Source organism: Nerophis lumbriciformis, linkage group LG01, assembly GCF_033978685.3.
Source record: "Nerophis lumbriciformis linkage group LG01, RoL_Nlum_v2.1, whole genome shotgun sequence".
In the NCBI taxonomy this organism is placed as follows: Eukaryota; Metazoa; Chordata; class Actinopteri; order Syngnathiformes; family Syngnathidae; genus Nerophis; species Nerophis lumbriciformis.
The window spans coordinates 58,636,687-58,664,458 of NC_084548.2; the positions used below are offsets into that span (position 1 = coordinate 58,636,687).

Consider the following 27,772-nt stretch of genomic DNA (forward strand, 5'->3'; position numbering starts at 1 on the left):
AAAGAAGTTCCCACTGTACGATTGTTTGGATTTTCATCAGCGGGTCAAAGAGAGGGTCCACGGACACGCCATTTGCTTTTAACCTCCTTGAGGAGATTTGAATTAATGAGACCATTTTACCCAGGGTTATCTTTTTCATGCGCTTCCAAATATTTTTTTTGACATAAGCCCATTAATGTCAGCTTGTCTGCAGGTTTAATACAAGACTAAATTCTGCTGCTTTTATTTTTGAAAACTTTCCATGCATTAATGTGCTGTTTGTGTCAAACCCTCCTTTGCCCCCTCCCACACACACACACACACACACACACACACGCCACTTCACGCTGCTTACCATCACTGTTTTTGTTGTTTTTTTGGAGCACAGTTTTTGCCTCCTACCACCCGCGCCTCCACCTGACTATCTTGTGTTTGTGACTTTTGTCTCTTGTTCATCCTGTCCCTTGTCACCATTCCCACTATCAGTCTCAATCGGCGGTCACGGTTTAGGTAAGCCCACGGAACGACTTTGTACTGTAGACACTTGCCTATCTCAGCATGGATACTAGTAGCCCCTGTTTTAAACCTGGGTTCTAATTCTCCAACTAAATTGGTCAAATTTCCTCTTTGACACATCTCAAAACATACTCACTAATCCTAACTAAAACCAGGACAGCATGCTTGAATGGTACTTTGGCTAATCAAGTCCTGCATACAAATGATGTAACAAATGGTTTCTAGGTTTAACGTGACTAGATTCCGTCTTTACAGGAGGTCTGGGTTAGGTTTTGCCTCGTTGAGAATCCTGCGCATGACTGAAGTTTTAAGAGTGGAAGTTGGTTCATTCAGGGGTTCTTAATCTCTTTGACCTTGAGGCCAACTTTTCCACGCAAATATTAACAATGCTAGCATGAAACTTAAGCATGCTAACATGAGAAACAGTTGGCGTACCACTTCCAAGATGGCGCCAAGTATCAACATTTATATTTTCTAACTATAAACATACACATTTTGTTAAAATGTTAGCAAAAAACGTACTAGCACATGCTAAAGGAACATGAGAACAGTTGACATACCGGTACTTGTAAGATGGCGCCAAGTATCAAAATTCATGAATTTTAGGTTTCTATGAATAACTTGGTAAAAATGCTAGTATAAAACATAGAAGTTGGCATATTTGTAATATGGCACCAAGTATCAAAATTTTAGGTTGAAACGTACAAAATTTGCTAAAATGTTAGCATTAAACATGCTAACGCAAGTTAAAGGAACATGAGAAAAGTTGACATACTTGTAAGATGGTGCCAAGTATTACAATCAATGTTTTTTAGGTTTTTCTATGAATAACTTAGCAAAAATGCTAGCATGAAACATAACAGAAGTGAGCATAATTGTAAATCGGCGCCAAGTATCGAAATTCATGATTTTTAGGTTTAAACTTACAGAATTTGCTCAAATGTTGGCATAAAACGTGCTGCTGCATGCCAAAGGAACATGAGAACAGTTGGCATACATGTAAGTCACCAAGTATTAAAAACCATGATTTTTAAGTTTCTATGAATAAATTAGCAGAAATGCTAGCATAAAACAGACGTTGACATACTTGTAAGTCGGCGCAAAGTATCAAAATCTCAAATTTCTCGCTGTGTTAATCACAAAGATAATAAAGTCAGATTGATTACAAAATAAACACAAATTAAATGCATTGCAGAAGGGACTCTTAAAAACTGATGAAAAATACATTCACATACAATTACGCTGTGCCTAAATACATAACTAAATTGACAATTGTTTCTTTACTAAACTGATCAAATAAAGTACAACTAGTTTCACCACCTAGTCATAATTTTTGCACTTTAAAAAAAACTATATTTAGCTCCAGGCTTCTTCTGTTTGATATCGTCATTACTGCCACAAGTGGTGAAAAAGTGTATTACAACTGCTGTGGCCCATAAGGACCACGGCTGAGAAACAAATTTTTTGGCCCCCGGCCCTAAGATTAAACACTGGGTCAATTTGCTGCAGTGAGCTCAAACAACCACCAGGTAGCATTTATGAGCAGATAATACCGTATCGTATTAAGTATTAAGTCTTCACATGGAGGAAACTGCATGGCAGTGCGTTGTTGACTCACGGTTTAAGTGCGGGACAAGGCAAAAAGTAATCCAGACCTCCACTGTACCTTGTCTTGGTTGTGGAATGTGCATGCTGAGCGCGTAGAAGAACAACGCTTTGCGTAACTTATTCATTAATCTCTAATTGGCATCTTTGGAATGCTGCAGGTGCCGGTGTCGGACCGACCATTCAGATCGGGGAACAGACGGTCATCACCGTGGACGCCAAGGCTGCCGGGAAAGGCAAGGTGACCTGCAGCGTGTGTACGCCAGAAGGGGCGGAGCTGGACGTGGACGTGGTGGAGAACGAGGACGGGACCTTCGACATCTTTTACACGGCGCCGCAGCCCGGCGAGTATGTCATCTGCGTCCGCTTTGGAGGCGAGCACATCCCCAACAGTCCCTTCCAAGTCACGGTGAGTGCCTTGTCACGCCTATCTTTCACGTAAACAAACTGCCACTTCCTGTTTATGTTTGTTGGAGGTTAAAGAGAAATGTCCATTTATGCAATCAAACTAATGTATTTGAAATGGAATGAAAATATTTTATCCAATACTCGTTTTGTTTACAAATCAAGAAATTGTCCTCCATGAAACTACTTTAGATTGCAAATATTGTTTTGTTTGGTTACTTAAAAACACATTTATTTCCATAGGGGTGCACGATAAATATCAAACTGATGTTATTCGATTTTGAAATTTGATAATCCCCTCAAAAAATGCTCCAATGAGGTGAGAGTACTGATATCTGGAGTTTAGGGCCCAACTTTTCCACTACAGAGGGACCCGGGGCCCCGATCAAATATTAACACTGAACTAGTAATCCTACCCTTTAATTATATGTAACCTAATTACAGTTTCCAACCTTGTCAGATGATATGAAACATGTGTTAAAGATGATTTAACATATAAGCCTTAGGCCAGGCTGATTAGGAAAAAGTACTAACCAAATATACGGTACTGCATAAGTAGGGACTCGTATAAAATGTATGGACTAATAATTATGTTGTGATAAAACGGACCAATAATGCTTAACTAATCTGATTCAATTTAGTCATAACTGTTGCGCTTAGGAACTTCTCAATGACTTTAGCTCCATACTTATGGTTGTTTGATATTGTCATTACTGCCACAAGTGGTGCAAAAGTGTATTACAACTGTGTTCCACTGCGGACCATACGGCCCACAGCTGAGAAACACATTTTTTGGCGGCCCTCTATGGCCCCAGCAACACTGGTGTAAAGTACCGTAAATTCCATACTATACTATTTTTTTCCTACGCTTTGAATCCTGTGGCTAATTTTTTTTTTTTTTCTTTGCTGGCGGCAACTGAGTACCACTGCGGCCCATACGGACCGCAGCTGAGAATTTTTTTTGGCAATCCTCTAGGGGGCGCTCGCATTTATATTTAAACACTGACCTATACTTTGCTGTTGGTGTTAGGGTTAGCAAATCAAGCATTCCTTTTATCCTACCTGTGTCTTGCTGTAAACCTGTCAACGTCCCCGTTCTTACCCTTTTTGACCTTGGGCCCAACTTTTCCACTACAGAGGGGCACGGGCCCACTAAAATATTAACACTGAAATAGTAATCTTACTTTTGATTATATTCTTACTCAATAATGATATCTAACCTACTTAGAGCATGTGTTAATCACAAAGAATATTATTTACTTAACGCATTAACCTTACTTTGGTCAGGCTGATTAGAAAAATAAGTACTAATCAAGGAACTCACAAATTATGGAAAATAAAGTTACATTTATGTTGTGCAAAAAAAACTAAATTAATAATAAATATGTTTCTTAACTAAACCGTATTTTTCGGAGTATAAGTCGCACCGGCCGAAAATGCATAATAAAGAAGGAAAAAAGCATATAAGTCGCACTGGAGTATAAGTCGCATTTTTTGGGGAAATTTATTTGATAAAACCCAACACCAAGAATAGACATTTGAAAGGCAATTTATAATAAAGAATGGTGAACAGGCTGAATAAGTGTACGTTATATGACTCATAAATAACCAACTGAGAACGTGCCTGGTATGTTAACGTAACATATTATGGTAAGAGTCATTCAAATAACTATAACATATAGAACATGCTATACGTTTACCAAACAATCGGTCACTCCTAATCTCTAAATCCGATGAAATCTTCTACGTCTAGTCTCTTACGTGAATGAGCTAAATAATATTTGATATTTTACGGTAATGTGTTAATAATTTCACACATAAGTCGCTCCTGAGTATAAGTCGCACCCCCGGCCAAACTATGAAAAAAAACCTGCAACTTATAGTCCGAAAAATACGGTAGTGCAAATTAAAATAGTTTCAAACCTTTAGTCATAAGTTTTGCGCTTAAGAAACTATTCTATGACTTTAGCTCCAAACTTTGATTTTGACATTACTGCCACGAGTGGTGAAAAGGTGTATTACAACTGGGTACTGCTGAGGCCCATACGAACCACAGCTGAGATCATTTTTGGCGACCCAACAATGGGCCGTAAGGTTAAGAAACACTGCCCTTAGTGTATTGTAAACATGGCGTCGATGGTGTGGGACTTCTCCACGGGTTCAGAAGACATTTGGCACCAAATGTTCTGGAAATATCCCGCGAGGAGGATTAAAAAAAACATCGCACATCAACACATCAGGCCTCATCAGCTTCATGAATGGGTGTTTTCAAGGTGCACGAAGACACCTTCCTATGTTTTGAAAAGTGCAAAAAGTTTGCCAAAGACTACCCGAGGGCCAAAGCGATCTGTATTATGGAAACGATGGCGCTGGACGACCAGCCGGTTACCATGGTTTTAGACTTTGTCAGCGTAAATCTAGGGTCACTGTCGAATCCACCTTTTGATGAGGTGTGCGCCAAGTCCACCTAAGTCTTTAAATATTGAGAAGCAGGAATTTAAAAACACTGTGCATCCCTAATTATGGTACCTGTAGGGGACTTAATGGATCCCCAGAAAGCTGGTTAGAAGTCTTCCCTTGGTCTTTGATCCAGTTTCTCCCAAAGGACAATGATTCATTTCCCTCCAACCCTCTCTATTCCCCCAACCTGTCGCCCCTCAGGCACTGGAGGGATCTCCATCAGACCAGCTCATGCAGCAGAGCCAAATGCCCCAGTACTACGCTCAACAGCCCTGGGTACCTCAGAACTCTGTCCCACCTCCTTTCCTCGTGTCTGTCCGTCGTCTCTCGCCTTCCTCTGCTCTGCGTCCACCAAACATGGCCGACGTCCGTGTTTCACCTCTGACAGGGTCTTCTCGCCCTTTCCCCTCCGTTTCATTACCAGGGTTCCTAACATGGACAATGCAACAGAGCTGCTCAGTAACATGAAAAAGGCACTGGTCAATATTCTTCTATTGAGTCGTCCGGACATTGGCATGCAGTTCAAAACCAATCAGTGTAATGTTTAAACCGCTTTGTTGCCCCGTGCTCTTTGACAAACTTACTGAGCGGACAAATGATCTGCGTTGACGGCCATCCATGCTGAGTCACTAAACTCTCCTTTGCCTCTGCAGCCCTCATCTCATTCTCATCATCATCATCATGACCATGATCACCACTGTCAATCATCTCATGTCCCTCTCCAGTTTCTGTCGTGTCTTCTGGTACTCTTGTTGTTCGATCGCATACTTTAATCACGATACCGATCAACGCCGATCACAAAGTTAGCCGCTCTGGACGATTTTTGTTGGTCCCCCCCGCTAGCTAGAAGCTAAATGTACGCTCTCCTAAATAATCATTGCCTCTAATGCGGCAAATACTAAGGCTGTCAAAAAAAAAAAGATTTTCAAATGAATCGCAATTTAACGATTTTTCATCCAAAAAAATCCAATCAAATTGTGTGCTGCCCAAACATTCACAGCCCTAGTGGACACGCTTCCCTAAATTAATAATCATTGTCTCTAATGTGGAAAATACTAGAGGTGTCAAAAAAAATAAAAAATAAAAATAAAAATTTTGGAATGAATCGCATTATTGGTAACTATTCTTAATCGAATTTAAAAAAAATAAAAAATAAATAAATAAACTTTTTTTTAAATTTTTTATTTTTATTTTAATTTGTCCTATCGATTGTTGATGTAGATGATCTATATCTGCTGTACATATTTATTTTAGAAAAGAGAACTGTTAGATACGTGTTTCCTTATTTGTATTTGCCTTATTAAATATTTGGGTAGAATTTGTTTTCTTAAGTAATGTAGAAATTTATCACGGCTGTTTATTTTATGGAGGAATGTAGTTAATCATAGAACTGGCACCCAATGTTATTAAAGTACTAATTTTGAATCGAGAATCGTTGTGAATCAAGGATCGATTCTGAATCAAATTGTGTGGTGCCCAAAGATTCACAGCCCTAGCGGGGACACTCCCCTAAATTAATAGGCAAATACAATATATATATATATATATATATATATATATATATATATATATATATATATATATATATATATATATATATATATATATATATATATATATATATATATATATATTCCAAATGAATCTCCATTATTTAACGATTCTTAATCGATTAAAAAAAATAATCCCAATTTTTATTTTTTTTATTTTTTTAATCCTGTCCATTGTTGATGTAGATCTAATATATGCTGTACAGATTTACTTTAGAAAAGAGAAGTGTTGGATACTTCTCTTGTTGCCATATCTGTATTTAACTATATTAAATGTTTGGGAAGAATTTGGTTAAACAAAACCAGTTTTGTTTTAAGTAATATAGAAATGTATCAGAGCGGTTGATCTATTTTATGGACAAATGTAGTGCATCATAGAACTGGCACCCAATGTTAAAAAGTATATATTTTGAATCTAATAGTTACCCCCAAGAATCGAATCGTGTGGTGTCCAAAGATTAACAGCCTTAGCAAATACAGTACATTTCTTACACGTACTAATATCACTGGAGGGCGAGGCTGAAGCAATCTATCAGATTGTACATTGTAAAAATGACGATAGATTTTACGGTTAAATTTACGATTTGTTTTTACAGCATATTACTGTAAATTGGAAAAAAAAACTCTACCACTGTTTTTTACTGTACAATCTTGTCGACTGAGCTGACAATTTGTTTACAGTAAAATCTACAGTGGGTTTTACAATGTAATAGTAAAATTACCTCTAACGGTATAAAACTGGCAGCTCTGTTGCCAGAATAAAGCTGTGGTACCGTTTCCTACTGTAGTACTGTTTAAAAAAACAGTCAATTTTAAAGCAAAATTCTGGCGGCCAGTATTCTTCCGTAAAAAAACACAATTTTACAGTAACATTCTGGTGACTAAGATGTCATTTTTTTAACTGCTTAACTGTTAAAGGAGTTTGACACCCCTGGTTTACAGCCTCAATGCGTAGTTTAGGGAAAATAGTTTAAACAATTTTCTGTCTGCCAGAACCAAAAATGTTTTCGAACAACTACGCATCCACGTTAAAATTGCACTTTTTCCATGTGTTCATTCATATAAAAAGAAAACCTCTCTGCTGACCCCTACGGCCTACAGTTTGTTTAAAGTTCTGCACACTCCATGATTTTTATCTATTTTTACTAGCTACTCTCAGACGATTAATTGAAGCAACATAATATAAATCTATTAATTAATGCAGACCTGGATTTAAAAGAGTAATAGACGGTAGTTTTTGTTGCGTACTGTTGTGTTGACTTTTTGTTTAAACAATTGCACGGAATATCGGAATCGGTATTGTTAAACCCTGATCAGAACATCCCTAATTGTTGTTACCGTCCTGCGTCTTCAATACTGTGTAGCACAACTGCGCTCTATCTCCTAGGCAACAGACAGGCCGCTGGGAGTGAACGGTCTGGATGTGACGGGGCTCCGGCCCTTCGACCTGGTCATCCCCTTCACCATCCAGAAGGGAGAGATCACAGGTGGGGCATCTGCCCAGCTGTTATTTCTGAGCACTGTGTGTCTAACCTCTGGGTCTCTCCTCAACTTGAAGGCGAGGTCCGGATGCCGTCAGGCAAAGTGGCCAAACCTGACATCACGGACAACAAGGATGGCACCGTCACCGTCAAGTACGCGCCGGTGGAGGCTGGCCTACATGAAATGGACATCAAATATGATGGCATTCACATCCCCGGTATGGTACTGAAGGCCCTCGAGTTGTAAGTCTGTGCCTTTATTCTCTTTGTTGGCGATCGTAGGAAGTCCCCTGCAGTTTTATGTGGACTACATGAACAGTGGTAATGTCAGCGCTTATGGTCCCGGCCTCATCCATGGCACTGTCAACAAGCCTGCTGTCTTCACGGTCAACACGAAGGATGCCGGAGAAGGTAAGTGTTTCAAGCGTCCTAGAGCACCATACAGGGTCCTGTATCTAAAGGCGTTTTCTTTTAAATCGCTTTTCTTCGGCCAGGGGGTCTGTCTCTGGCTATTGAGGGGCCGTCCAAGGCAGACATCAGCTGCGTGGACAACCAGGACGGGACTTGCACTGTGTCCTACCTGCCCGTCCTGCCTGGAGACTACAGCATCCTGGTCAAATATAACGACAAGCACATTCCTGGAAGTCCCTTTTCTGCAAGGATTACTGGTAAAATATTAGCTGTTTGGGTCGTGTGAGGATGAACTGATGGTGACTAAGGATGTCAAAAAAAAATTAGATTTTCAGATTAATCTCTATTCTTATTTGTAACTATTCTTAATCATTTATCAACAAGACACTCTCTTATTGCCTTATTAAACAAAACATTTTCTTTTAAGTAATATAAAAAAATATCAGAGCTGTTAGTCCATTTTATGCCGGTATGTAGTTAATCATAGAAATGGCAACAGATGTTATGAAAAAAGTATTGATTTTGAATCGAATCATTACCCCCAAAACTCGAATCGAATCTTGTGGTGCCCAAAGATTCACAGCCCTAATAGTTACAGATAAATCCTCCAACAAAATAATTACTTGACGGGGGCGGCATGGCGTAGTGGGTAGAGCGGCCATGGCAACGGCAGGGTTGCAGGTTCGCTCCCCGCCTTTTGCCATCCAAATCGCTGCCGTTGTGTCCTTGCCCCCAGTGCCACTCACACTGGTGAATGAATGATGGGGAGGGGTCGTAGGTGCAAAATGGTAGCCACGCTTTAGTCAGTCTACCCCAGGGCAGCTGTGGCTACGAAAGTAGCTTACCACCACCAGGTGTGAATGAATGATGGGTTTTCACTTCTCTGTGAAGCTTTGAGTGTCTAGAAAAGCGCTATATAAATTCAATCCATTACTTTTTTTTTTGTTTGTTTTTGTTTATTGGGGTTTTAGTCATAGTTAAGAGGAATAGCCAAAAATGCATCAAATTGTTTCCCCCAACAAGTAAAAAATAAATAAAAACAAAATCGAATAAATTAAATGAAAGAGAAACCACAAACGATATCAACATAACACCAGACAGTTGCATTCCTGAATGGACCTAGAGCAAGGATATTCAACTAAATTGTTTACGGGGTCACATTTTCAAAACACTAAGGACCAAGGGTGTTTAGTGTTTCTAATAATCCGCTACAAAAATGTGAATAACAATTTTTTTTAAACTGAACTGGGCCACCAGTTAAATGAAGACCTAAAATGGATCCTTGAGGAACACCACTAAATAAGTTGAACAAATAACTACTGACTGCATCTGAAGTAAACGAGCTACAGCAACACTCTAGTTACATAAATGCTATTTATAAAAAATAAATAAATAAATAAAAAATAAAAAAAATAAAAAAAGGTAACTGTCAAAAACACCTCGGTTAGAAAAATCTAAAGTTATAGAATAGAAAGTACTTTATTGATCCCTGGGGGAAATATGACCTTGCAAGCAAGGTTAACATGTCAATACAAGGATTTGCCAACGTGTTTACAATGTTCCAAGATTCTCCATACAAGGGCACTTTGAACTGAACTCGTGGGCGGGTATGATGTCATTCCCGGGCTGCCAGTTGAATAGCATACCCTAGAGAGACATATGACCAACAAGCACACAAAAGGCTCATCAACCACCTAAATTTCAATTTTTGATTTGGGGTTAATTTGGAGGTCAATCTCTCCTACATACCAGAAAGGCACGCCACGGTTTTTGAAACTTTGCCGAACAAACATTCAATGTCAGCCTAATCTTCTTCAGTTTGACAAAATACAGAATATCTTTAATCCAGCGGGTGTGGCAAGGAGGTGCTGTTGCCTTCCAATTTAACAGCCATCAAAGTAGTGAATGCTACAAGGTTCTTTTTGGACTTGAGGGTAGATGACTGAATACATGACTGTTTTTAATCATCTAAAGAATATATCAGCTTTGAAGTCTAATCTATCCATCCATCCATTTTCTACCGCTTATTCCCTTCTAATCTAATTAGGTACTAAATAAAGTATGACACTTGGCACATTGACGTGCACTAATTAATTTAAAAAATATCAACAAACCTAGACTGATTGGAACCCAGTTGTCCAGTTTAACATTTTGCTCACTGAACAGAATTTCCATGTTTCGTATTCCCCTCTCCACAATTATTTGTTAGCAAATACTGTATATTTATATTTTTAAGATACTTATTTTTATTTGCAGGTCAAATGTAATGATGGTATTGATCCAGCAGATGAACATTATGAAACACTATCAATGTAGTTATTTAGGGATGTGACCTTTGCGAACAAATCAAGTCTTTTAAACGGCTCTTAAGTGAACAATGAGAACAGATTCCCCAGTTCGTTTGGGAGCCGTTTTTATGCATATGCAAATTTTGTTTCTGCATTTGACCACACATGTGTGCCAACTGGATTAATGCGTGGGAACTGGATTAAAAAAATAGCCTGCATTAAAGAACTTTGGAGCACTTTTTCTTTTTATACAAAATTATATATATATATTTTTTTTTTAATTTTTGGTATTTATTTTTTCATTTATTTGACTCACTTTTTGTGTTCATTGCTGTATTATGAAGTGAAGTGAATTATATTTATATAGCGCTTTTCTCTAGTGACTCAAAGCGCTTTACATAGTGAAAACCCAATATCTAAGTTACATTTAAACCAGTGTGGGTGGCACTGGGTGCAGGTGGGTAAAGTGTCTTGCCCAAGGACACAACGGCAGTGACTAGGATGGCGGAAGCGGGGATCGAACCTGCAACCCTCAAGTTGATGGCACGGCCACTCTACCAACCGAGCTATGCCGCCACTATAAAGAATAGTAGTTCAAGCGTACACACACCAGGTAGGACCAGTTATTTTGTACTCGCATTTTTATTATGTCCTAATTATTGTAGTTTAAAAAAACCAAATACTACACATTTTTTAGGTGAGGGAATATTCAAAGTAGTGATGTCACTGCCAAAGCATAGAAATATGGCAACTTCTGATGGAATGTTTAAAAAATACACCAAAAAAATGTGTCAATATTTGAGAATCAATAGAGTAATATTTGTGTAAATTAAATTATTTTGATCTACATGTTATCGTACAACTGACACTAGTGATTGTTTCCTTGATTTAAAAAACAATTAAAATAGTGAGCCAGTTTTTTGAACGGCTCCTTAAGACCAGTCTCCCTTTTTAAGAGTCATAAATCCCATCTCTAGTGTCAATGCAGGTAGTAAGTGTGCTGTACACTCCATCACTAGCTGTCATTAGCATTCTCTTCCTCTGCTCACAATTTCCCAAAACTGAAATGACCACAATCGCCCCCTAGTGTACGGATTAGAGCGTGTGAAAATAGAAATTGAATTATTTGGGAAATCGGACTAATTTAGTGCATATGAATGTACTGACTGATCCTGTTCCTGCCTCCAGGGGATGACTCCATGAGAATGTCCCATCTGAAGGTTGGATCAGCCGCTGACATTCCTCTGGACATCGGGGAGCTCGACCTGAGCCAGCTGACGGCCTCACTCACCACGCCCTCCGGTCGCGAGGAACCTTGTCTCCTGAAGATTCTGCGCAACGGCCACGTTGGTGAGTGTGAAACCAAGATCCTTGATCCAAGGTTGGAGTCGCCTGCATGAATATTTTCCCTCCTTTTTGGCCCAATGGAAGACTTTTAGAAATTACTAGTTTGGCCTTGGTTCTGCTCCGAGAAGATGAACAAAATGAATGCACTCTCAAGCGCTCTCACACACATTTTATTCATGGTGTCATGAAGTATCTGCCCCAAGAGAGTGGAGGAGGAGAATGTATGTGCTCTGCACACACAAACTTAACTTTCAGTTTCAATACCTGTCAAAACATATCAACCTGGGTGGACAAAAGAATGAGAGACGGGTGACCATTTTAGACAGCTTTGACCTTTCGGTTAATTTTCCTCACAGTCCTGATAGTATTTTAATTGATGCACCTACTCCTGTTTTGTAGAATGTATTTTCCGGACTATAGAGCGCACATGTGTTTAAGCTGCGCACACTGAATTTTAGAGGTAAAAATATTTTTTTACATATATTAGCCTATAAGCCGCAGATATATATGTTGTAAAAATAGATGTTGTAAATGTTTATTTACATACGTTTTTATAGAGTTGGGGGAAATAGTTTTTTTTAATGCATCTCATTTCGGACATGGACGATTATAAAATTGATTAGTAAACGTCAATGGATTTATGTATTCTAAATAGTTCTAAAATTTGGCTGACTGCAGGGAGCCACGTAAACGAGAGATCTGACCAGCTTCTTTATCGGGTACTTAGTTCCAGTTTTGCACACATTTTCATTAATTCAATAAATGTTTGAAATAAACTGTTTACAAATGCACAGTTTTTTAAAGTTGAAAGGCGAAAAGCCTAATTAAAAAAATGTAAAATTGCACCAATATACATAAATTAAAGATTCATCAATCGATTTTTAATCGAGTCATAGCTCTTGTATTGTAGTCGAAATCAAATCGTGAGATTTTCAAAGATTCCCACCTGTAATACCTTTTTAAATGTTTCCAAACGGTGTCTGTAACACGGCAGTGAAACGGCTGATCAAGCAAAACAAGTCATCGTCATGGACCCACTTGCTGCGCAAGCGAGCTCTCAATTAGCTAAACAAACTCAGTGACTCCACAGTGACATTTTGGTGAATTTACTGAGGAATTTGTGAAACTGAAACAATACGAAAATAATGCCATGGTAAGTTAATAATACTAACACAGACACTTGTAAACGTGTTGGCATATTAGCGCATGCTAACGAGGCCAGCTTGATTACATTTCGATAACGCGTACAAATATGCATGACAACACTCCTACAGGCATTACACATGGGACGGTTTAGTAAAAATTGCTTTAGTTATATTGTAAAACTTACAAAAGTTGCTTGGAGTGATGAATGAAGAATCCAGAAGCAGAAATGTTATGGACGGTTATACTTCCACTTCAAGGCATTAAAGTACATTTCAACCTGCAGTGAGCAAACTTGTCCAAAAGATGGTGCCATAGCACAAACAGTAACACACCTTTTCAAGGTCTGTCGTGTAACATGAAAACTATTTGAATACAAAACATTATTATAGCTGTTGGCAAAAAAATCCATAAATTAGTTGCATTGTTTTAAAAGTTGCAGGGTTCAAAGCGTGGGGGGAAAAAAAGTAGCGGCTTAAGTCTGTAAATTGATCAACTTCAATTCTTTAGTCAGGTCATCATTTCAGGTGGCCTTGGAACAAAATAATCTGGCATGACTCTCCCCTCCTAAAAGGGGTCCTAAATAGCGTGGGTCTTTGTCGCAGGCATCTCATTCGTTCCCAAGGAGATCGGAGAGCATCTGGTCAACATCAAGAAGAACGGTCGCCACATTCCGAGTAGCCCCATCGTCGTCATGATCAACCAATCGGAGATCGGAGATGCCAGTCGAGTTCGCGTTAGCGGGCCGGGGCTAAGCGAGGCCAAGACCTTTGAGCCTGCAGAGTTCATCATTGACACCCGGGATGCAGGTAACTGCTGGAGTCGACCACCTTAGGAGAAGAAGCGCTCACATGCTCGCGCTTCACAGGCTACGGTGGCCTCAGCCTGTCCATCGAGGGACCCAGTAAGGTGGACATCAACACCGAGGACCAGGATGACGGCACCTGTAAGGTCACGTACTGCCCCACTGAACCCGGGAATTACATCATCAACATCAAGTTTGCTGACCAACACGTCCCAGGTGTGTGTCTGGGTGTAGACCACCGCTTGGACAACATCAACAATTGCTACCGTTTGGTTCTTGTTTGTGTGCAGGAAGTGCCTTCACGGTGAAGGTGACCGGTGAGGGCAGGATGAAGGAGAGCATCACCAGGAAGAAGCGAGCAGCGTCTGTGGCCAATGTCGGCAGCCAATGTGACCTCAGCCTCAAGATCCCAGGTGACTAAGAGTACTGAACTTCCTGTAATGGGGCTGTCAAAAGTATCGATACGAGATGCAAAAATTCATTCAATGCCTGCTTTTTTCCGTATCGCCCCCACCAAATACCGTACATTTTTCCCTTGGTGAGACTCCTCAATTCTTGGCAGGTGAGCACGGAGTTGTTGCCGAAGAACACAGGCCGTCTTCATAAAACAAACAAAAAATCCAGTATTTTTATATTTTTCTGAACGCCTTTTACGAATGTCGATTTGGCTCATTCTGTTGGCCCTCACTCATAAACAAAGGCTAATAGTAGTGTGAGTGTAGCATAAGTGTAGGTGTGGCCTAACTCCGCTGCACAACACACCTCACACACGCCTGCTTGGTCAGAGAATTAGACGTAGCAGAATTGGTCCACTTTGTTGCTATGTTTAGTGAGTAAATGTACAAAGACGTATCTTGTGTTATTCAATAATCAAAATTACTCGCCAAGTTTGTGTAGATCCGTCACCATAAGCCCGGGGAGTGTGCATTACCACAGCGTGCGTAAAAGTGTGCGAGCCAACCTTTATTGCTTTCATAAGTGTAAGACGATATTATAGAGACCCTCTTCTGTCGTTTGGCACCACTTTGAACACCACTGCTTCTCTTTTACCAGGAAGGCAAAATTAATGCACCTCTTTTTATGGCACATTGGAGAAATTAAACCCCCAAAAAGTAAAATATAGAGCAAAAATGCATAATGTAATGAGAAAAGGCTGAAATATTAATAAGGAATAAAATGCAAATATTTGTCTTTTTAAATATGTTTGTCTTTTTGTAACCCTTTTCCTTACACTTGTCATGTCACACTACCGCCATACTGAAAGAATATTAGGCAAAATATTGTTTTCATAACTTCTGGGATGATTGGTGGACTTACAACTAGTATGACACCTCAGTCATGGCCTGAGGTCTGTTTAGTGACTTTGAGGAGGGCGGCAGGAATCCTGCCACACAAAAAACTACAAATGTGTTGACTTGCTATACGGCATACGTCACTTCCCCTTTCCCCATTCGTTAAAAAGACGGAAGTCGATGTGAACACCTGCGTGCTGCCAGACAACAAGAAAAAGAACGCCCATGTGCAATTACTGCTATATGGCAGAAGCTCAAACGACCAAAGCAACAGTTTTCCTCTGTGGAGACAAAAAAAGAAAGAGGCTACCCGAATTAAAGGACAGTCCAGGATCAACATTGGCTCGGCTTTCACTCGCTTGTGTGAGCTCAAAGATGAGTGATTTCACTTAAACTAGTCAGGGAATTCCAATGCTCAAATCAAAATGACCATGTTAATGTTAGCTATCGCAGATTTGCGTTATAGCAATAAATAGCCTCTACACTACTTCCTTTGGAAAAAGAGTGGTAAAATATTTCTCCATTTTGCACAAAAACGCACCTCCATAAACAGCAAAAAATTCCTCCATTTTGCACTCATGCACACCTGTAAAAATGTGTAGTTTTGCACTCATGCCCACCTACATAAATGTTCAAATATACCTCCATTTTGCACTCATGCACACCTACATGAATGCTAAAATATTTTTTGCACTCATGCCCACATACATAAATGTTAAAATATTTATTTTTGCACTCATGCACACCTCAAATTAAAAATATTCCCCCATTGTGCAAAAATGTCTGTCCAGAGATCAGCATCGCTGATATGACCGCCCAGGTGACCAGCCCCTCCGGTCAGGTTCACCAGGCCGACATCATGGAGGGAGAGAACAACACCTATTGCATCCGATTCGTCCCCACTGAGACGGGCGTGCACACGGTCTGTGTAAAATACAACAACGTGCACGTGCCCGGCAGCCCCTTCCAGTTTACCGTCGGCCCCCTTGGAGAGGGAGGGGCACACAAGGTCCGTGCTGGAGGACCGGGATTGGAGAGAGCGGAGGCTGGAGTGCCAGGTCGGTGTGGTGGCCCGCTTGTTTGTGGGACTGTTAGACTCTAACTTTTTTTTAAATGTTTCTTTCTCCAGCTGAATTCAGTATCTGGACGAGGGAAGCCGGTGCCGGAGGGCTCAGTATTGCCGTAGAGGGACCCAGCAAGGCGGAAATTGCCTTTGAGGACCGTAAGGACGGCTCCAGTGGAGTGTCTTACATTGTGCAGGAACCAGGTGAGACAACAGACGCCTGACGTTTTACACACATGAATAATTAGCTGGCTTGTATACAGTTCATTGGACCGGAAGAGCATGCCCCAAAACTTTATTGGAGTTATTGAATCTACACGTATCGACTGAAAGGATTCTTAATGTTTTTCACAGTATGAATTAGTCATCTTAAAATAGAATACTTATTAGTTTTAACTACGACTGGGTGATATGGCTGAGACCTGTATCACAATATAAGTGTTTAATAGCAATCTATCAATAATTGATTTTGTTTATGAGCTATGAAAAATAAGCATTATTTGAAATGTAACATTCCTCTGATTATAATCCCCTCAGCTATCAAGGCAGAAATGTCAGCACAACCATGGAAAATACATAAACAATTATAACAATAGTAAAATCACATTGAACACTTAACAATAAGCTCTTAAAATGGAGGGGCAAAAATAAGGAAAATTTAATAAATGCTTTATAAAGTGTAAGAAAATAGTGCAAAGTGTGAAAATGTAAACGTAGAGAAACCTATTTTCTGCAGGTTTAGTGGCAAGAAATTATAACTGTGCTCTAAAGGGTGAGCGTGGCAAGGGGGTGTGGTATTTGCAGTCTTGCCTTGCATCATTTACAGAACACATTGGTCTAACGACGGTCCCATTGGGGGGAATAAAAAATCAAAAACCTGTCCAGGTGACTTCCTCAAGTGATCACTCCCTGCATTGCTCGGTCACCAGAGAGCGAGTGTCTTTGTTCATGCAACCAACCTTGCTTCCATACTTCCGCTTTCTTCCTACAAAAATAAATTTAACATTTTATCGAAAGTAGTTTTCATTGATATCGATTACGTGTCTATTGCAATTTATTTTGACATTGTTTTATCGCCCAGCCTTAATTTTGTATAAACTATATTTGTATAGCAGGTCTAAACCTTGTCAAATTATATCTATCATAATTTATGCTATTTTTTTGGAGAATAAATTCTTATTAACCTGTGCTATTATACCCAACACTTTGTATCCTGTTCTAAATTATTACGTGCTTGCTTTTCTTCTTGTGCTACTCATTGGGCTAAATCTGGGACCTTGGCTACCAGGGCCAAAAACAAATCATTTGAAAATAAATTGTTCAGGAATTGACTTAGTGTAAAATAAGAAATTTAAATCGATATATTTGCATTTCTTCCTAACACACTTTGATCCAAGAATGACCGTTTACCAACACTGCACGCCATAGAGGACAATGAAAATGTCCACTATATTATTAGTGACAGACATATAATTTACTGGCATTTTACATGCTACTCATAAAGTGATAAATTAATTTACATAGAAAATGATTAATAAATTTGTGCTTAAACTTCTTCACATCATCTGGTTGTTTGTTAGCATTACTGCCACAAGTAGGAGAAAAGTTTTTCACAACTGCGGTCCATATTAGCCACAGCTTGGAAAAGTATTGGCGGCCCCTCAGCCCCATGTTCAGGAAACCCTGGATTAAAACGCGTTTCTGCACGCCATGGTAGCGCTTTGGCCAAATAACCTTTTTGTTCCGTGCTGCTTTAGGAGACTACGAGGTGTCGATCCGTTTCAACGACGAGCACATCCCTGATAGCCCCTTCATCGTTCCCGTGGCCTCGCCTTCAGACGACGCCCGACGCCTCACTGTTGCCAGTCTTCAGGTGAGGCTCTGAGACACACACACACGTCCGCGTGCAAGCACTCGCAGGCCGCAGGTCATTGCCCAGAATGCAGCAGAAATCCTCGTCAGATAGGAGCGGGTACACTGGAATAAAGTAGTAGATGGTAAAATGTAATAATATTGTAGATGGTAAAATCTAATGACATAGATTGTAAAATGTAATAACATAGTTGATGGTAAAAGCTAATAACATAGTCGATTGTAAAAATGTAATAACATAGTTGATGGTAAAAGCTAATAACATAGTCGATTGTAAAAATGTAATAACAGTCGATTGTAAAAATGTAATAACAGTCGATTGTAAAAATGTAATAACAGTCGATTGTAAAAATGTAATAACAGTCGATTGTAAAAATGTAATAACAGTCGATTGTAAAAATGTAATAACGTGGTCGATTGTAAATATGTAATAACGTGGTCGATTGTAAATATGTAATAACGTGGTCGATTGTAAAAATGTAATAACGTGGTCGATTGTAAAAATGTAATAACGTGGTCGATTGTAAAAAACGATTAACGTGGTCGATTGTAAAAAATGATTAACGTGGTCGATTGTAAAAAACGATTAACGTGGTCGATTGTAAAAAACGATTAACGTGGTCGATTGTAAAAAACGATTAACGTGGTCGATTGTAAAAAACGATTAACGTGGTCGATTGTAAAAACCGAATAACGTGGTCGATTGTAAAAACCGAATAACGTGGTCGATTGTAAAAACCGAATAACGTGGTCGATTGTAAAAACCGAATAACGTGGTCGATTGTAAAAACCGAATAACGTGGTCGATTGTAAAAACCGAATAACGTGGTCGATTGTAAAAACCGAATAACGTGGTCGATTGTAAAAACCGAATAACGTGGTCGATTGTAAAAACCGAATAACGTGGTCGATTGTAAAAACCGAATAACGTGGTCGATTGTAAAAACCGAATAACGTGGTCGATTGTAAAAACCGAATAACGTGGTCGATTGTAAAAACCGATTAACGTGGTCGATTGTAAAAACCGATTAACGTGGTCGATGATAAAATAACATTTTTAATAAAATAATAGATTGAATTGAATAAAATTAATTATAAAATGGATTGTAAAATAAAATAGTGATTTAACCAAAGGTAAGGTTTTTAGAAGTGTGTGCGTTTGGAATATGTGATACCGTCAATTCTTAATTTAGAATGCTACTTTGAATACTAGATAAAGTGGAGCTGGTTATAGGATGACACTAATTATGATGAAGAATAAAGAAATATAAATAAATAGCTGACAAGAGTAGACAGAAAGTGTGCACAGCTGCTGCATTGTTGGGCAGTGCGAGGCTTCTGGCATCCCAGAGGATTGTGTGTGTTTCTCGTGCCTCATTCTAAAGGCTCCCAACAGCCTCTCGCAGTCATGAGGCGCTAAAGGGTTAAAGAGGTCTGATATGGGCTGCTTTTTCTCTCTGTACTCACTCACTCACTCACTCACTCACTCACTCACTCACTCACTCACTCACTCACTCACTCACTCACTCACTCACTCACTCACTCACTCACTCACTCACACACACACACAATAAAGATTACATCACAACTTGAAACTCAAGTCAAATATGTGAGATAGTAATTCAGAATCTTAAGTCAAAATTGTATTTGATAGTCCTTGTTTGCACTCATGTACAGTTGTGCTCCTACTTGAATGTTGAAATATTTTTCATTTGGCACTCATGCACACTTGATTGATTGAAACTTTTATTAGTAGATTGCACAGTGAAGTAAATATTCCGTACAAATGATCACTAAATGGTAACACCCAAATACGTTTTTCAACTTAAATTGATTCATGATACAGATATATACTATTTTCAGAATACAGTCATCACACAAGATAATCATCACAGTATATAAATTGAATTATTTACATTATTTACAATCCGGGGTGTGGGATATGGAGGGGGGGTTTAAGTTTGGTTGGTATCAACACTTCAGTCATCAACAATTGCATCATCAGAGAAATTGACATTGGAACAGTGTAGGTCTGACTTGGTACATATGTACAGCAAGTATTGGACACAGAGAGAGAGATCAGAAATTATAAGCAAAAGTGACTACATTTAAATGGTAAAATATTCCTCCATTTGGCACTCATGCACACCTACATGAATGTTGAAATATTCCTCCATTTTGCACTCATGCACTCCTACATAAATGGTAAAATATTCCTCTATTTTGCACTCATGCCCATCGACATAAATGTTAAAATATGTAGTTTTGCACTCGTGCACACCTACATAAATAGTAAAATATTCCTAAATTTTGCACTCATGCCCACCTACATAAATGGTAAAATATTTATTTTTGCACTCATGCCCACCTACATAAATGGTAAAATATTTATTTTTGCACTCATGCTCACCTACATAAATGTTAAAATATTCTTCCATTTTGCACTCATGCACACTAACATTAATGTTAAAATAATAATTATTGCACTCATGCCCACATAATTTTTTTAAATATTCTATTTATAGAAATATAAAATATTATTTTTGCATTTGTGCTCACATAACTAAATCTTGCCAGCACAAGTTTTTTCCCCACTTTGTCAATGTGTGTTTGTCCAGCCCTCCTCTTTAGCCCTGTTAGCGAGCTCCTGGTAAGCAAGTGTTTGTGTACTTATGAAACGTGTATATTTCCTTATATGGTGTATACTGTGTATGTCCATATATGTACTGTATGTGTATGCCCATTAATGGTGTATATTGTATATGTCCACACGTGGCGTGTGTCCACACGTGTGGTGTATAATGGTTTCATCCCCCTGCTTGAGCGTGTGAGTTACTGTGTCGAGCAGGAGTCTGGCCTGAAGGTGAACCATCCGGCATCGTTTGCGGTCAGCCTGAACGGCGCGAAGGGAGTGATCGACGCCAAGGTCCACAGCCCCTCAGGAGCTTTGGAGGAATGTTGCGTGACTGAGATTGATGAAGGTAGCTGCAGGAGTGGTTGCAGGCGTTGAAGAACAAGTCTGACTTTCACATTTGCACGCAGATAAATACGCCGTGCGCTTCATCCCGAGAGAGAACGGTCTCTATCTGATTGATGTGAAGTTCAACGGCAGTCACATTCCCGGTAGTCCCTTCAAGATCCGTGTTGGCGAGGCGGGGCAGGCGGGAGACCCCGGCATGGTGTCTGCGTACGGACCCGGCCTGGAAGGAGGTAGCACAGGTAACCTTGCACGCACAAACAAGAGTATAAAGAAGTCATACTGTTCCATTACCTTTGTTCATACTACTGTCACTACTCAACTGCCAAATAACTGTAGATACCTTAATATTTGTTGCTTCTTATACTGTTATACTATTTGATATTGCACTGATACTGATACTTCTACCATAACTACTGTGACATATTGTGCAACTTATTGTCTTGTAATTAACGTACAACAGAGCTATTCAAATGTTTGTATTTAGTGTATTAGATTCTGCAACTAGTGTTTGGATCCCACTGTACGCAAATCTAAAGAGCATGGAAAAAAAGCGTTTCACTGTGGTGTACTCTGCATGTGACGAATAAAACCTTGAACCTGAGCCGGATCTTCAGCTCGCTTGAATCCATGTTGGCTTGCAGGAACGGCCTGCGAGTTTGTAGTCAACACCAGCACCGCCGGCCCCGGGGCCTTGGCGGTGACCATCGACGGGCCCTCCAAGGTGAAGATGGACTGTGTGGAGTGCTCTGAGGGCTACAAGGTCACATACACGCCCATGGCGCCTGGCAGTTACCTCATATCCATCAAATATGGCGGACCCTACCACATCGTGGGAAGCCCTTTCAAGGCCAAGATCACGGGTGAGAACCAAGACTGAGCGCAAATGGCGGATGATACCAACTCACGTTGTCACCACCCTCCTCCAGGTTCCAAGCTCGTCTCCAGCCACAGTATGCACGAGACCTCCTCCGTCATGGTGGACCCTGTGACACGTGCCATCAGCGCCACACAGCAGGGGGCGCCCGTCAAGTCGGATGCCAGCAAGGTGGCGGCGAAAGGCCAGGGTCTCACCAAAGGTTTTGTTGGTCAGAAGAACAACTTCACTGTGGACTGCAGCAAAGCAGGTGTGGGCCCCTAGTTGGCCACTAGGGGGGGTTGAATCTTTGGGCATCTATTAGATCCAAATCCGGGGTGACGATTGTCGATTCAATGTGATTATCTCAAATAATTATTTGGTATAATTACAATGTTACAGGTTAGTAGACAAGTGGCCTAAAAAATATTATTTTGAATTAATTCCTCCTAAATAAAATGCTATTCCTCTATAAAAAAATCAAAAAAAACTTTTTAATTGATTTTTGACAATCGATTTAGAATCGCGATGAATAACAATCGTGATTCAGATGTGAATCCATTTTTTTGTGCACCCCTTATAAATAGTATTGATCAAAATGTTATAAGTACACCTCTGCATACCATAGTATGCTTATTGACATTAAATATAAATCAACTTACAACAAATAACTTTGTTTTTAGTGCATCAATTTGCACTAAAAACAAAGAATTTGCCATCAATTTAAAAACTAAACATTTTTGGACTGACTTGAACCATTAGTTATTGAAAATTTAATACATTCAAGTTGATCAGCAAAATTCACTCAGGCGCACAACAAATAAAACCTTTAATGAATAAAACAATTTGTGCTGATTAGTTTTAATCAGTGAGGTTGCGACTTGTCCAGGGTGTACGCTGCCTTCCGCCCGAATGCAGCTGAGAAGCTCCCGCAACCCCGAACGGGACTAGCGGTAGAAAATGGATGGATGGATAATTTTAATCAAAATTAGAAAGTCAGGATTAATGTTTTGTAGGGCACAGCTTTTTAGAGCCACGTTTTTGAAGCATGAGAATGATAAAGCTTGTTCCTCCCCAGTGGGCCCCTGCCTCAAAGAACTGCCTTAAAGCTTGCAAACAGCCCTTCTAGATCTGCATTTTGAAAAATATTACATATACCATACTTTCCAGGCTATAGAGTGCAGCACCGATAGTTAAGCCGCACCCACCAAATTTTAAGAAGAAAAATATATTTTTACAAATACTAGCCGCGCCGGGCTATACTTTGTAAATTATTATAAACATACCCTAAATGTATGTGACACAGCAGTAAAACGGCTGATCAAACAAAACAGAAGTCATCATGGACCCACTACTTGCGCAAGATGGCTCTCCAATCCGCTAAACGGACGCAATAACTTCACGGTGACGTTTTGGTTAATTTACTTAAGAATTTGTAAAAGTGAAACAATACAAAAAGAATGCCGTTGTTACAACACTAGCCCACTGGAAAACATGTTAGAATATTAGCTAATGCTAACGACGCCAGCTTCATTACATGATGGCACGTACAAATATGCCTAAAAACACTCCGACAGACATCACATATGGGACTGGTTAAGTGTAGTTATATTGTAAAACTTTCGAGCAGAAACTCTCATCGACAGTTTTACTTCCAGTTCAAGGGACAAAAACAGGAAATACATTTCCAACCCCTCACTACTATCAGTGAGCGAATTCACAAACAATAACACACCTTTTCATTGAAAGCTCTTTGTTTGATACAAAAACATTATGGCCGTCAGCGAAGAAAAATCCATAAATTAGCTGCACCGTTTCATAAGCCGCGGGATTCAAAGCGTTGGAAAACAAGTAGCCATTGAGTTCGAAAAATACAGTAAATAACATCAGTCTTGTTCTCCAAAGATATTTTGTTCAAATGTCTGAGTATCTCACGCGTGACTTTCCTGTGTGTGTCGTCAGGTCGCAACATGCTGCTGGTCGGGGTGGACGGCCCCAAAGTCCCGTGCGAGGAGATCCTGGTCAAGCACTTGGGCAACCGCCTGTACAACGTCAGCTACCAGCTGAAGGACAAGGGCGAATACGTCCTGGTGGTCAAGTGGGGGAACGACCACATTCCCGGCAGCCCCTTCCACGTTTCCGTCTAAGAAAGCGACCTGCAGCTTCCACTCTTGTTGTTGTTTACAGCTCCAAGTCCAAGCACGCCACACGCAGCGCTTCTTTTTTGCACCGACTACAAAACTTTACAAATGTCCTAAGAGCGTTCAGAACAATTTTTCCCGCTTTACAATCTGACATATTTTGACCAAGCAAAGTGTGTAGGAGAAGGCACCTTTTTTTTTTTTTTGTACTGATTGTAAACCAGCATGTCATGTTTGAAACCACTCGACTCCTTCAGATGGCGTCAAAGTGCCTTTTTAGGGAACAAGACTACTAATGTCTTAGTTGTAGCGCTAGCTCTTCCCTTATAACCTGCTGATAGTGTGGCAATTTTTAGGCACTGCTGTTTAGAGGAGCTCGTCAAAAGCAGGAAGCTGTAGTATGTCACCAACATGCTCACACTGCTAAAAACAAAAAGTTATTTCTCTGTGTCCTATCTCTAACGTGCGCGCGTGGATTCTCTGTAAAACACAAACACGGCGAGCGTTTGTTTCAAAAAGGGAACTTTTCTAAAACGATGCTGGACAAAAGGGTTAAACATGGCGTCTTTCCAAGACCGTGACCAAAAAAAAAATACAGATGTTGCTTTGTCTCCTTTTTGAAGTGCCTTCTATTGCATTCCTGTTCTTTCAGCTCTATCTCTATGAATAAAAATGCTTTAAGTGTTTGTAAGACAGTATTTTGATACACAATAAACGTTGTCTAGAAGTTATCTGCTTTGGTTTTTGTGTTAATGGTCTTACTCTAAATGTTGACGCAATTTCTGCACACATCAACTTGCCAATCAGCGAGTGTGTGGCACTCATTAGCTGTATGGATAATCTGCTGGATTATAAAAATCAAATTAGACCTGTGTTTTGGCAAAAGTAACCTCTAACAATGCAGGGTGTTCCAGAAGTCTTGGACACATTTCAAGACCTCATATGAATGCTACTGGTACCATTTTAAAACTAAACTCATTAAGATTTTTGTAATGCCGATTTCTTTTCAGATCCAGTAATGGTGTTCACTCCACCAAAAAAGGCGTTTTTTGCGTCCTTTAATTTGCAAAACACAATGTGGAATGCGTTTGACAGTAATTGGACTATCGGCTTAATATGTGCCGACATTGAACATTCCATGAAAAACTTGAGATTGCAAGCTTCCCGAATACATCAGATGCTTTTTTTTTTTTTTATATCAATAGTTTTTGAGATATTCAATGTCAAAATGTGCCCAAGACTTCTGGAACACTATGTGATTTATGTTGTATTGCTTCTCTTCACTGCATTGGCCTGTTCTGTGTATAATATGGCAACTCTTTTATAAGACCCCCTGTTAAATTCCTGGGGCCCTGCAAAGAAACATGTGCTTGGTTCTTCTTACGCCCCACCTTGTGCTGCCGGCCATCACTAATTAGTTATTTTCCGTTCATTCCAATTAGGCCCTATTGGAATTGCTTCATTTTTCTCCCACTTGGACCGTATTTTTGAGCAGTTATGACATCGTGGGCTGGAAGCTGTTCATTTTATTTACTTTGGAGCAGGTTAAAAATAAGATAACTTATCAAAAAACAAATTTATAATTTAACATGTTCCACATGGCAATATGTGTACATCTGGGAGAAAGTGAAGAGGACACGTTTGATTTTTACTCCTGCGATGCCATCAGCAAGCCAGTCACCGAACGTAATATCCACGCAACTGAATTAAATCGTCAGTTGTACCAAAAACCGATTCCCACCACGATAAATCTGCACTGCTGGGGCTGTCCACAACCGATTACTAGGTGTAAGACGAACACTTTACATTGGTGGGTATTGTAGCGATATTATTCAAGCCTTTGTCGGCCTTAAATCAATGTATTGTTGGTTGCCAAAAAGTGATTCAACGTAATATTTTGATATTGACACATCTCATCTGTGTATATATTAGACCAGTGTTTTTCAACCTTTTTTGAGCCAAGGCACATTTTTTGTGTTGAAAAAATCCGGAGGCACACCACCAGCAGAAATCATTAAAAAAATGAAACTCCGTTGACAGTAAAAAGTTGTCACAATTGTTGGATATGACTAAACTATAACCAAGCATGCATCACTATAGCTCTTGTCTCAAAGTAGGTGTACTGTCACCACCTGTCACTTCGCCCCCTGACTTATTTTGAGTTTTTTGCTGTTTTCCTGTGTGTAGTGTTTTAGTTCTTGTCTTGCGCTCCTATTTTGGTGGCTTTTTCTTTTTTTGGTATTTTCCTGTAGCAGTTTCATGTCTTCCTTTGAACGATATTTCTCGCATCTACTTTGTTTTAGCAATTAAGAATATTTCAGTTGTTTTTATCCTTCTTTGTGGGGACATTGTTGATTGTCATGTCATGTTCGGATGTACATTGTGTTTTTGCTCCACAGTAAGTCTTTGCTGTCGTCCAGCATTCTGTTTTTGTTGACTTTGTAGCCAGTTCAGTTTTAGTTTTGTTCTGCATCGCCTTCCCTAAGCTTCAATGCCTTTTCTTAGGGGCACTCACATTTTGTTAATTTTTGGTTTAAGCTTTAGACACCTTTTTACCTGCACATTACCTCCCGCTGTTTCCGACATCTACAAAGCAATTAGCTACCGGCTGCCACCTACTGATATGGAAGAGTATTACACAGTTACTCTGCCGAGCTCTAGACACACCGACACTCAACAACAGCACATAATTTGCAGACTATAATTACTGGTTTGCAAAAAATATTTTTAACCCAAATAGGTGAAATTACTTAATCTCCCACGGCACACTAGACTGTATCTCACGGCACACTAGTGTGCCGCGGCACAGTGGTTGAAAAACACTGCATTAGACGACCCTTAAGAGAATTTCGTATATGATAAATTTACTGTTTAGTTTTGAGGTACCCTTTAAAATCCAAAATCAAATCCAAACAACTTCTGGTTGCCAAAGTGTTTAAAAATAATATTTTGATATTGACACCTCACCTGTGTATACCCTAAGGGTGGTCAAGTCGTGTATGCACAGATTATGTCAATTTAAAAATATTACTGTGTTATGTGCATGGACAATTAACAGGTGATAATACATTTTACATTTTAATGCACTTTTCTTTAAACAAAATCTCAAAGTGCTACAAAGTTAAAAACAATGTGGAGGAGACCAGACATACTCCAAAAAAAAAAGAAAAGGATTGTTAAAATCATCAAATCAAACTTTATATCGCATTTTTTTTTATACACAGGCAAGTGGTAAACTAAGTGCTTTACAACAAAAATAAAGAAAAACACACAGCACTATTGACAATAACAAAGCAAAAACAAAATACGGCATGGCACTGAGAATTTGAGGAAAAACGCCGACTTTGAGGCGTCCACACTGGAGAATAAGTCAAATTAAGGAGTCAAAACTGTGTTGGTTTAAAATCTTCTAATTTTGGTAAAGCTTCTCCCTCTGGTCTTCAGGACCTGTAACTAAAACCTCTGTTGTGTCCTGGTTTGATTGATTGATTGATTGAGACTTTTATTAGTAGGTTGCACAGTGAAGTACATATTCCGTACAATTGACCACTAAATGGTAACACCCGAATAAGTTTTTCAAC

General features: G+C 39.5%; 1 protein-coding gene across 4 annotated transcripts in view; it reads left to right on the plus strand.

Moving 5' to 3' along the window:
* Positions 1-24,922, plus strand: part of flna (filamin A, alpha (actin binding protein 280)) — a 99,894-nt gene extending 74,972 nt beyond the window's left edge. The window contains exons 31-49 of one of the 4 annotated variants that reach the window (XM_061988110.2): positions 466-489; positions 2,262-2,509; positions 5,167-5,241; positions 7,903-8,002; positions 8,074-8,214; positions 8,279-8,407; positions 8,491-8,664; positions 11,884-12,045; positions 13,791-13,994; positions 14,054-14,206; positions 14,281-14,403; positions 16,074-16,340; positions 16,412-16,549; positions 18,103-18,218; positions 21,066-21,198; positions 21,260-21,436; positions 21,839-22,057; positions 22,124-22,321; positions 24,013-24,922. In XM_061988110.2, coding sequence (XP_061844094.1) covers positions 466-489; positions 2,262-2,509; positions 5,167-5,241; positions 7,903-8,002; positions 8,074-8,214; positions 8,279-8,407; positions 8,491-8,664; positions 11,884-12,045; positions 13,791-13,994; positions 14,054-14,206; positions 14,281-14,403; positions 16,074-16,340; positions 16,412-16,549; positions 18,103-18,218; positions 21,066-21,198; positions 21,260-21,436; positions 21,839-22,057; positions 22,124-22,321; positions 24,013-24,197 — 2,966 coding nt within the window. In that variant the 3' untranslated portion in view covers positions 24,198-24,922. The remainder of the gene's footprint in view (positions 1-465; positions 490-2,261; positions 2,510-5,166; positions 5,242-7,902; positions 8,003-8,073; positions 8,215-8,278; positions 8,408-8,490; positions 8,665-11,883; positions 12,046-13,790; positions 13,995-14,053; positions 14,207-14,280; positions 14,404-16,073; positions 16,341-16,411; positions 16,550-18,102; positions 18,219-21,065; positions 21,199-21,259; positions 21,437-21,838; positions 22,058-22,123; positions 22,322-24,012) is intronic. The other 3 variants (XM_061988128.2, XM_061988119.2, XM_072914115.1) reach the window with 3 other exon arrangements.
* The last annotated feature ends 2,850 nt before the right edge of the window (positions 24,923-27,772 follow it).